Raw genomic sequence first — 12,272 nt, forward strand, 5'->3', positions numbered from 1 at the left:
GTAGCTCTGGATTTTAACCCTGGGCAGTGAATTGAATATATGCCAAATCCAGTTTCTGATTTCAATAAGAGCTATTCCAAAAATCACATTTTCACTACATATGACTAATTGTATAGCCACAAATAAAATAAAATGGATGTGTAGAATATTGCAAGAGGATAAACTAGACTTTACAGTTATGAGTCACACCTGAAATTAACTAAATGACAATCTAGAATATGCAAGAGGACTCAGTCTACCATACCAATGATGGCTTAGAACAGTGAAAATTCAAATTTTTGAACAACTGCCCACTATGTATATAACTGCCAGGCTTTTATCTTTCATCCCATATGCTCAAATGCAGCTATTAAAAGTGATAACATTCCATGTGGGAGCCCTGGGTTCGATTCCCAGACCATGCATCCAAAAAAAAAGTGATAGCATTTTCCTTCCATCCCATATTATTGACAGCCCCTTCCAACATGAAAAGCTAAAATGGGCAAAACCTAAATACCCCTAAAGAGTGGGAGAAAGATCAAAGGTGGTGGTGCAGAGAAGAAGTGATACAGAGAAGGTAAGGTTTAACAAATTAGTATGATTGCTGAGGTCTTCTTGATCTCTCTTATGTTATTAGCCATCCCACTGATTTTTAGTAGTTACATGAACATCTTTGATTAGTTATTCCAAAGTTAGTGTCTCCTCTGATGTTTAATTTAGTCATTAGGCTAGGCTATATCTGTCTGCATCTTCATATGCTAAGTGATCTTCTGTTGCCTTTGAGGCATATAAATATCTTGATAAACTAACTTTGGAGGTCGGTTTCCTCCAGTAGTCTAAAGCTTTGTATTTGCGGGATGGCTGTGGAGCAGAATGTGGGGTGTAAGATGGGCCATAACAGTGAAGTGACAGATTGCAGGGCAGGTATAGTCATGGGTCGGGGATGCAGCACTGGTGCCTGTGAGCAGGGGGTGTGGACTGTGGGGTTGAGGAGGTGTGGAGGCAGGCTACAAGTTCAGGTAGGCCTTGGAGCCCAGGAGCAGGGTGCAGCATAGGGGACATAGAGGTGGGACATGGCAGGAGGCAGAAAGGGGGTGCTGTGTAGATGTCAAATTAACTAAATGACAATCTAGAATATGCAAGAGGACTCAGTCTACCATGGGGCTTGTGTGCAGGCAGGATGTGAGTGGGCGTGTGGAGCAAGGGGGGTCATGGGTATCAGGCTGTGTGGTGCCAGGCACAGAGATTGGGGCAAACGGAGGGCAGGGCACAGGTGTGGCCTTCCACAGAAGGAGGTGTCCAGAGGGCCTAGGATGCAGTTGCACGAATATGTAGGGGCGGGGCACAGGTTACAGGGGTTGCCGGATGTGGGTCAGGGGCCCGTGATGTCGATGGACCAGTCCCTGGTGTGACTGCACAGGAGTGGGGATTTGGGGCAGGGTGTACGCATGTGCAGGTCAGGGGCTATTTAGCATAGCTGTGCATGTGAACACCTGCCAGGTGTGGAAGCATGGTGCTTGTGCCAGGGGGTGGGGCAAGGGTGCACACGTGTGCAGGGCAAGGGAGTTGGGGTGCAGGAGTCAAGAGTTTGGTACACAGATGCATGGGTGCTCTGCAGAGAGGGTATGGCTATGTGTATGCACGAGTCTGGGGGGGTGGGGTCCTGGTGTTCATATGTGCAGAGCTTAGGGGCATCAGGGCAGGGTTGTGCCTCCATGGGCTGTAGGCAGGTATTGCCTGGATGTGCAGATCAGCGCTTGCCCAGAGCTGGGGGTCTGTGACAGGGATGTGTGCATGCAGGGATCTGGGGGGGCCGGATGCTAATGTACATGTGTGCAGAGCTGGCGGGGGGTGGGGGAGGGTGGGGTTGGGCAACTCTATGGGCTAGGTGCAGGTGTGGCCCTAGTATGAAAGTGAGCACCCGCAGCCCAGGTGTGCAGGTGACTGCCTGCAGGGGGGCAGGGAAAGGGAGAGGCGTCAAGGGGCTGGGCACTAGTGTGGGGTCTCAGAAGGGGTGGGGCTAGACTTTGCTTACATGGGAGAGGTGGGTTGGGCTGGGCCAGGCATGTGCATGTGCCTGAAGCGGGGGTGTGGGACGGGGACATGTGGGGAGGGGCTATGGACAGGGGCACTTGGAGCATGGTGGAAGTGGTGGTTGATAAGGTTCAGTTGTGGGGTGTGGGGGAATCATAAGTCATGGGGTGGAGGCAGAGCATGTGAGGGTAGCACATTCAAGGAACGTGGCTTGGCTTATTTCCTGTCTCTGCACTTATAAGGGCTCTGGGCTTCCATTTGGAAAAGGGCACATTAGGCTGTTTGAACTAGCTAGACAGTCTTCAGTTCTCTGCGTCTCAATTCTTTAGCTTTTGCAACCAGGGCCTCCCTATGTGGTGTAGAAGACCCTCCTAGGTCACTTACACCCCGGAATCACTGTCACACTTGCCTTCCCATCACTTCTCATAGCTTCTGCATGGGACAGAGCCCTTGAAGCATCTCACTCCTCCATCTTGGTCAGGGTAGGGCCCTCTTTTTATTTTTTATATTTTATTTTTTTTACAAATATACTACTACCATCCCTCAGATTAAGAATAGGTAAAAAATACCATTATAATCTTTACTCATCTTCATCTTCTGTTGGATTTATAGAAGATGATTCCCTGTGTACTGAATCAGAAATTCATAACTACTGCCTTAAACTTTTTGGGGTGTGGAGTGCAGGCAAAAGTGGATCAAATCACTGGTATTTTGTTTTTGTTTCCCATCTTCTCAGATATTATTTATTAAATAAGATTGGGAGACAGAAGCTACTAGACTACTTAAATGTAGTGGTCACTTCATTCAATTCTGCTTCTTAATCTTTTGCTTCTTTAATATTTGTTTCTTTAATATAGGCAGAGGTTTACGAAACAAGGAAGGTAAGCTATCATGGTTTTCATATTTTATTATAATGGTTTATTTTATGTCTCCCTTTCTCATGAGACTTGTTATTCCATGAGAGCAGAAGCCATGTCTCTATTGTCACTGTTGAATCCATTGTGCTTTACAAAGTATCTCAATAACTATTTGTTAAATGAATGAATGAACCGGATTTATTAGTTTGAAATATATATCAAACTATTTTAAAACTTATTTCTCTCTTTTTAGATGTGCAACCACTGTCTCCAATATCTGTCCATGAACGCTATAGTTCTCCTACAGCAGGTAGTGCTAAGAGACGACTTTTTGGAGAGGAACCCCCAAAGGAAATGATTATGGACAAGATCATAACAGAAGGAACAAAACTGAAAATTGCTCCTTCATCAAGCATTGCTGCTGAAAAAATTTCACCTGGGCAAAGTCTTCTAACAATGGCCACAGCCACAGTAACGGGGACAATAGGACATAAAGTCACAGTCCCATTACATGGTAACATCTTAATGTATTTATTTCATATTTTTATTGAGTTAGATAAAAATTTAAGAAATGTGATATTGGATCACATGTGGTTTTTTTTAACCCAATATATAAATATATATATATTTTTTTAACTTATACTGCTTTTTTGAGTTTTTCACTTTTAATAAATTTACTACCCTCTTTGTTAGTACTTCTTTTATTTTCTTACCTGAGCCTTCCAAATGAGAGTAATAAGCAAGAATTTGTTTCTTGATTTAAAAGCATCTCTTTAAGAACTAAAAAAAAAAAACATATTCTTATTTTGTGAGGAAATAGAAAACAAGATTCAGGCATATAGATTTACTATTTTGTAGCCTTCCCCTCCCCTCTTTTCTAACATATTCCCATGCATGTGCACACACAGACACACACATATATGTACACACTTACCATTGGACAGATTCAGTGTCCAAAGGCTGGCCAAGTAGATTGCAAACTCAGTAAGTTTTTTCTTATCTCTTGGCAGTTGTGACATTGGTATAAGTATTCACCTAACTCTTGATGGTGGACAGCATCAACCTCTTCTTCCAAGCTAAAAACAAAACATTTGAAAGATTGAATATGAAAATAGGCTTGTAGTCTTGCAATCCTAAGATATTTGATAGTTTTCTTTGAACATGAACCAAAAGGTTCCATAGTTGAGAGAGAGAGAGATACTTGGCCCGGGAATTCTAAGCTGTCATGTGTATATGGCATAACTTATAAAGTATTAATGTTTTTTTAGAGCATTTATTGCGAAGTAAAGTGTATAAAGAGTGATTGGCTCTTGAGTCACCCCCACGCAGCTTTTCTGTCGCTTATGAGCTAGACACAGTTTCTGCCCACTGTGCTGTCTGGTATTTGCAGCTTGTTCCCCTCAAGATGCCCAAGGAAGTACACCATAGAGAGGAGGAGGTGGAGACTTTCACGTTCCAGGCAGAGATTTCCCAACTTATGTCTCTTATCATCAATACTCTCTATTCCAACAAGGAAATTTTCCTTCAAGAGTTGATCGCTAATGTTTCTGATGCTTTGGACAAGATTTGTTGAGAGCCTGACAAACCCCTCCAAGTTGAACAAACCTCTCAAAGTGGTAAAGAGCAGAAAATTGACATCTTCCCCAACCCTCAAAAATATACCCTGAGGTGGATATAGGCATTGGCATGACCAAGGCTGATCTCATAAATAATTTGGAAACCATTACCAAGTCAGGTATCAGGCACTGCAGGCTGATGCAGACATTTCCCTGATTGGACAGTTTGGTTTTGACATCTATTCTGCCTGCTTGGTGGCAGAGAAATTGGTTGTGATCACAAAGCACAATGATGATGAGCAGTATGTCTGGGAGTCTTCTGCTGGAGGTTCCTTCACTGTTCGTGCTGACCACAGGGAGCCTATTGGCCAGGGTACCAAAGTGATCTTGTACCTTAAAAAGGACCAGAGTACTTAGAGGAGAGGTAGGTCAAAGAAGTGGTAAAGAAGCTCTCACAGTTCATAGGCTGCCCCATCATTCTTTATTTGGAGAAGGAACGAGAGAAGGAAATCAGTGATGATGAGGCAGAGGAAGAGAAAACTAGAAAGACGATGATAAGGATGATGAAGGAAAGCCCAAGATTGAAGATATGGGCTCAGATGAGGAGGATGATAGTGGTAAGGACAAGAAAAAGAAAACCAAGAAGATTATGGAGAAGTACATTGATCAAGATGTACTGATCCATTTGGATCAGAACCCTGATGACATCACCCAGAAGGAATATGGAGAATTCTACAAGAGCCTTACCAATGATTGGGAAGACCACCAGATAGTTAAGCACTTCTCTTTGTAAGGTCAGCTGGAATTTTGGCCATTGCTCTTCATTCTCCACAGGGTTCCCTTTAACCTCTTTGAGAACAAGAAGAAAAAGAACAACATCAAACTTTATGTACATCGTGTGTTCATCATGGACAGCTGTGATGAATTCAGGTTTTCTTTTCAATCTGCCACCACACAGTGCCAACTCTTAGTTGATAGAGTGGTATTATTAAAGCTTTTAACCTGAGAAGAATGCAGAGGAGTTACAAAGTGACTGTTTATCCCTTCATGTAATCTCACCCTCAAAATCTTTTGAGCATTGCAGTGAGATCTAAGATTCAAGATGTATAGCCAAACTTGCCCTCCTCTCTCCACCTTCACAACGTGTTTTGGTGAAATAATAAAGGAGTTTTATCTTTTGGGATTCTTTGGGGATGCAAGATGCATATCAAAGTCATTCCAGAAATGAAAATCTTAAGGTCAGCAGATCTTTCTAGAAGGTCTAAAACAGGGATCAGCAAGCTTTTTCTTAAATGGCTAGATAATAAATATTTTAAGTTTTGCAGTCCAGGTAACCATTTAAAATATAACCGTTTAAAAATGTAAAAACCGTTCTTAGTCCATGGGATTTACCTAAATAGTTGGTAGGCTGAATTTGACCCATGGGCCATAATTTGCCAATCCCTGAACTAGAAGAACAACATCAGAATATATTAAGGTCTTTAAATACTTTCTTTGCTGTTTGTGATCTTAAAACTTCAAATTTGATTGCCAAGAAGTTTTTATCTCTAATTATTTGGTTGATGAAGAAGGTAGACTTATTGGAAAGCTAGGTTACAAGTATATACAACTCATTTAAATAAGATATTCTTTGGTTATAGCTCATTAGTATTTGCCTTATAAGTTAAACAAATAAATATGAAATGTACATAATTTACAGCTGTCCTGGACCACAAGCAGCTTATTTCTAAAACTGAAAACTCTTAATTGTGCTTTCAGGTATTACAAATGATGCTGGGAGGATCACACTTATACCCATTTCCATGAATACAACTCAGGAGTCCAAAATGGAGAGTCCTGTATCACTTACGGCTCAATCGTTACTTGGTGCTTCTCCAAGACAGACACATCTGACTAAAACACAAGACGTACATACGATGGGAATAAGCAAACCAAAGAGAACTGGATCCTTAGCACTATTTTACAGAAAGGTACGTGTTTGTATACCTCCACAAATAGCTCATTTAATCAAGTCAAGTAAAAATAACAGGCCAACATTTAAAATATATATATATATATATATTTGATCTCTTATAGAACATTTTATCTTGGTAAGCTATTTTGAACAAAGGCTTTTGTAGTTGGACTCTATTTCCTAATCTAATTTAAATTTCCTATCAGCTTGTAAGTTCTTATATAACTTTGAGTAAGCAGTTGGCCAACCTCTTCTGAATTTAGTAGAACATCATTGTATTATGCCACTGTAAAATGGACTTCATTGTGGAACAAGTAAATCTTAGATCTCATGGTTCATGGATGAACTTAAATTACTGAAGAATGATAAAGTTTGGTGGGGTATTGGGGGAAGCTACATTGTTTTTATCACAAATCTGGTGTGATACCTTTTAAGATTGACCAGTTAAACTCTCATTATAACCCCTAAGTTATTTTAGTATTTATGAAATGGTACTAAAAGAGTTAAGATAGAAATCATTTTAACTTGTCCTATCTTTTAGAAGCCATTTTTCACCTTTTTAAAATAAATTGTGGTAAAATATGCATAACAAAAACCATTTTACCATTTTACCTTAAGTACATTGATAATCCTGTGTAATTTTTACCAGTATCACTTTCCAGGCTATTTTCATCATCCCAAACCAAAACTCATACTTACTTAGTAGTAATTCCCTATTCCTCCCTCCCCACCACACCTGAAAACCACTATTCTGCTTTAGGTCTCTATGAATTTGCTTCTTCTAAGTATTTCATATGAGAGAAAACATACAATATTTGTCCTTTTCATCTGACTTATTTCCCTCAACATGATGTCTTTCAGGTTCATCCATTTTGTAGTATATGCCAGCATTTCATTACTTTTTTTTAACATGAGCAGGCACAGGGAATTGAACCCAGGTGTCTGGCATGGCAGGCGAGGTGAGAACTCTGCCTGCTGAGCCACCATGGTCTGCCCACTTCATTCCTTTTTATGGCTGACTATTATACCATTGTGTGTGTGTGTGTGTGTGTATATGTGTATATATATATATGTATATATATATATATATATATATATACACACACAATATGTTTCTTTTCTTCTGGTGATGAACACTTGGGTTGTTTCCACCTCTTGGCTATTGTGAATAATGCTGCTATGAACAGTGGTATGCAAATATCTGTCCAAGTACCTGCTTTCAGTTCTTTGGGATATATATATATACACACCTAGGAGTGGAATTGCCAGGTTGTATGGTAATTTTGTATTAATTTCTGAAGAATCACCAAACTGTTTCTTACAGCAGCTGCACCATTTTACATTCCCACTAACAATGCACTTGGGTTCCTATTCTCTGCATCCTTGACAACCTCTTTTTTTCAAATTTTTTAGTAATAAAATTTTTTTATTTTATTATTTTGTAAGTATGAAGTGTTATCCCATTGTAGTTTTAATTTGCATTTCTTTAATGGCTAATGATGTTGAGCATCTTTTCATATACTTATTGGCCATTTGAATATCTTCTTTGGAAGAATGTCAATTCAAATTCTTGACTCATTTAATTGGGTTGTGTGTCTTTTTGTTGTTGATTTGTAGGAGTTCTTTGTGTATTCAGTATATTAAACCCTTACTAGATATATGGTTTCCAAATATTTTCTCCCATGCTGGAGGTTGGCTTTTCACTTTCTTGATAATGTCCTTTGATTCACAAAAGTTTTTGATTTTGATGAAGTCCATTTTGTCTTTGTTACTTATGCTTTTGGTGTAAAATCTAAAACTCTGTTACCTCTACAAGGTGCCTATGTATTGCTCCTGTATTTAGATCCTTGGTGCATTTTGAATTCATTTTGTATTAATTTTGTATATGCACATTCATTCTTTTGCATGTGGATTTCAACCATTTGTTGAAGACACTATTATTTCCCCATTGAATGGTCTTAGCACCCTTGTTGAAAATCAGCTAGTCATAGATGTGTAGATTTATATGTGGACATTCAGTTTTATTCCACCGTTCTGTGTATCTGTCCTTAAGCCAATACCACACTGTATTAATTACTTTAGCTTTGAGGTAAGTTTTGAAGTCAGGAAGTATTAGTCCTCCAACTTTTCTCTTCTTCTTCAAGATTATTTTGGCTGTTCATGGTTCCTTGCAATTCCATTTGAATTTGAGGATAAACTTTTCCATTACTGCAAAAAAGGCATTTGGAATTTTGGTAGGGATTACACTGAGTTTGTAGATGTCTTATCAATATTAAATCTTTCGATCCACGGACATGGGATGTCTTTCCATTTATTTAGGCCTTTATTTTATTTCAGCAGTGTTTTGTAGTTTTCAGTATACAAATTTTTCATCTCCTTGGTTGTATTTATTCCTAGGTATTTTATTCTTTTAGATACTATTGTAAATGGAATTATTTTCTTGATTTCCTTTTCAGGCTGTTCATTACAGGCCTATAGAAACCCAACTGACTTCTGCATATTACCCTTTATCATACATGATGCTGAATTAATTTACTAGTTCTAGTAGCTTCCTTATGGATACTTTGGGATTTTCTATATATAGGATCATGTCATCTGTGAATAGGGCTAATTTGACTTCTTCCTTTCTAATGTGGAAGCCTTTTATTTCTTTCTCTTACCTGATTGTTTTGGCTTGAATTTCTAGTCAAGTGTTGAGCAGCGTCAGAGGACATCCTTGTCTTGTTCCTGATCTTAGGGAAAAAGCTTATGGTCTTTTACCTTTGAGTATGATATTTGCAGTGGAGTTTTCATAAATGCTATTTATTGTGTTGAACGTTCCCTTCTATTCCTAGTTTTCTGAGCATTTTTTTTTTATCACAAAAGGATGTTGGATTTTGTCAATTACCTTTTAAATATCAATTGAGATCATGAGGTTTTTCCCCTTCATTCTATTAAGGGTATATTACATTGATTTTTCTTATATTAAACCCTCCTTGCATTCTTGGAATAAATTCCACTTGGTGATATTGTATAATCCTTTTAATATACTCATGGATTCAGTTTGGAAGCCCATTTTTATCATTGTCTGAAAAAATATTTGTAACTGAACATGATTCTTCTCTTTAAACAAAATCCCAGAACTCACAACTAGACATCTAGCTAACCTATTCTTAAGAATTGTAAAGGAAGGAGAAACCACAGTTTTGTCTTTTCTTTTTTTCAGCATTGTGTAATGTCATGCCTTTCTCTATTCTTTTGTCACTTACTATCATGAAAAGTCTTGGTGCAGTGTCTGAATTAGTCTTAGATAAAATGTGACAATTATTGTCTTGTATTTTTATATTTACTTCTACTTGTTTCAGAGTACCTGAAAAGAGCTCTGACTTCGGTCATAGTCCTCATCTTATTTATTTCTTAGGTTTAGGTTAGCTCTGAGAAAAATAACAAATAGCAGTAAGTTAAACAGGATAGAACTTTGTTTCTTTCTCATATTAAGTTTGGGTAGGTAGTCCAGTACTGCTATGCCACTGCCGTTTGGAATCTAGATTGCTTCTAGCGTTTTTTGACATTCACAATACAAAGCTTCCAAATCGGTCCATATGACTACTTCTATTCCAAATAGGCATATCTTCATTCCAGCAGGCAGGAAGAAGAACATGCCCCCTTACCTTACCTTAAGAACCCTTCAGAGGTGCCAAGATGGCAGCTTACCAAGGTGCGCGATTTAGTTCGTCTTCCAGAACAGCTACTAAATAACCAGGAACAGTACAGAACAGGTCCTGGGGCCACGCCAGTGACCGGACACATAGCGTACCCCAGTCTGGACCAGCTGAACCAGCTGCAAGCACCCCCAGAACCGTGAGTTACCCAAGCCGTGGCGGCCAGCGCCCCTCCTCACAGGCTGCTTCCCAGAGGGGAAAGGAAAGAGACTTTACCAGCAACAGGGGCTGAGCACAGCCAAACACCAATTGTGGAATTAATTAACAAATTCAGACAACTAAAAATAGGCCCCCAGCTCAGGTGAACCTGGTGAAAGTGGAGGTCGCTGATTATTGCCCCGGCGCAAAGGGGCAGGGCTGATGGAAAAAAGAAAAAAAAGAAGCAGAGGTTTTTATGACTGTGTTTCTACAAAGGCTTGACTGTCTTTGGATACAGCGGCAGGGCTTCTCAGGCTGCAACTGCCCCAGGCATAGGCAGAAACAAGCTCATTTCAGGGCTTCTCTGGAGGCTGTGCCTTCCCCAGGGTAGGGGTGAAGCCCAACTCAGGTGGAATCCCTCCCTCAAGGAATTCAGACACCAGGCCTTGGTAATTTGAAGCTATTAAAACAAGCCTACAACCTCTCCTCTGTCTCCATCATGCCCCCAGCAGGAAGAGTCTGCCAAAGTTAAAGGTACCGCATCATCTAATGTTGGTGGGACATACAGGCAGACAAGTGCCACAAACTGGGCAGGATAAGAAAAACAGAGTTCAGAGACTTCACATGAAATTCTTTCAACTTGCTGGGTCTCACCTTCAGGGAATCCTGATGCAGGTGACTCTTTCCTCCTGACAGAAGGCCAGTTTGGTCTGGGAAAATACGGCTGGGGTCTATAATACCTACATAGACCATCCTAAGGGTGTGTGGGGGGGAAGGCACCATACAGACAGGGCAAGAAACAAGAAAACAGGAACTAAAAAATTCTCTTCTGCTAAACAAAGCCTAAGCTACAGCTCCAGAAAAAGCTGAACTGAATGTCAAAGAACAGACAGGAGACTAATTCATCCAGCAAGAAAACCCTAGGTAAAGGAAGCGAAAACAATATCCAGAAAAACTAATTAAGGTAATTAAATGCCTAGACACCAGCAAAAAATAACAAGTCATAGTAGGAAAATTGAAGGTATGGCCCAGTCAAAGGAACAAACCAATTCAAATGAGATACAGGAGTTTTAACAATTAATTCAGAATATACAAACTGACATGGAAAACCTCATCAAAAATAAAATCAATGAATTCGGGGAGGATATAAAGAAGGCAAGGAATGAACAAAAAGGAGAAATTGAAAGTTTGAAAAAACAAATCATGAAACTTATGGGAATGAAAAGCACAGTAGAAGAGATAAAAAAAAACAATGGAAACCTACAATGGTAGATTTTGAGAGGCAGAAGATAGGATTAGTGAACTGGAAGATGGAACATCTGAAATCCGACAAGAAACAAAATATAGGGGGAAAAAATGGAAAAATATGAGCAGAGACTCAGGGAATTCAATGACGATATGAAGCACACGAATATATGTGTTGTGGGTGTCCCAGAAGGAGAAGAGAAGCGAAAAGGAGGAGATAAACTAATGGAGGAAATTATCACTGAAAATTTCCCAACTCTTATAACAGACTTAAAATTACAGATCCAAGAAGTACAGCATACCCCAAAGAAAATAGATCCAAATAGAAGTACTCCAAGACATTTAATAATCAGAATGTCAGAGGTCAAAGAGAAAGAGAGGATCTTGAAGGCAGCAAGAGAAAAGCAATCCATCACATACAAGGGAAACCCAATAAGACTATGCGTAGATCTCTTAGCAGAAACCATGGAGGCAAGAAGACAGTGGGATGATATATTTAAATTACTAAAAGAGAAAAACTGCCAACCAAGCATTCTATATCCAGCAAAATTGTCCTTCAAAAATGAGGGAGAAATTAAAACATTTTCAGACAAAAAATCACTGAGAGAATTTGTGACCAAGAGACCAGCTCTGCAAGAAATACTAAAGGGAACCCTAGAGACAGATACGAAAAGACAGAAGAGAGAGGTGAGGAGAAGAGTGTAGAAGTGAAGACTATGAGTAAAGGTAAAAAGAAGGAAAATTAGATGTGACATATAAAATCCAAAAGGCAAAATGGTAGAAGAAAATACTACCCATACAGTTATAA

At 39.4% G+C, this 12,272-nt stretch overlaps 1 protein-coding gene across 10 annotated transcripts in view; it reads left to right on the forward strand.

The window, feature by feature from the left end:
• The window catches only part of RBL1 (RB transcriptional corepressor like 1), a 96,911-nt gene that overhangs the window by 65,701 nt on the left and 18,938 nt on the right, over positions 1–12,272 (forward strand). For all 10 annotated transcript variants that reach the window (XM_077169309.1, XM_077169288.1, XM_077169335.1 and 7 more), the window contains 2 exons: positions 3,124–3,384; positions 6,185–6,396. In XM_077169309.1, coding sequence (XP_077025424.1) covers positions 3,124–3,384; positions 6,185–6,396 — 473 coding nt within the window. The remainder of the gene's footprint in view (positions 1–3,123; positions 3,385–6,184; positions 6,397–12,272) is intronic.

This window comes from Tamandua tetradactyla, chromosome 1, assembly GCF_023851605.1.
Source record: "Tamandua tetradactyla isolate mTamTet1 chromosome 1, mTamTet1.pri, whole genome shotgun sequence".
NCBI lineage: Eukaryota > Metazoa > Chordata > Mammalia > Pilosa > Myrmecophagidae > Tamandua > Tamandua tetradactyla.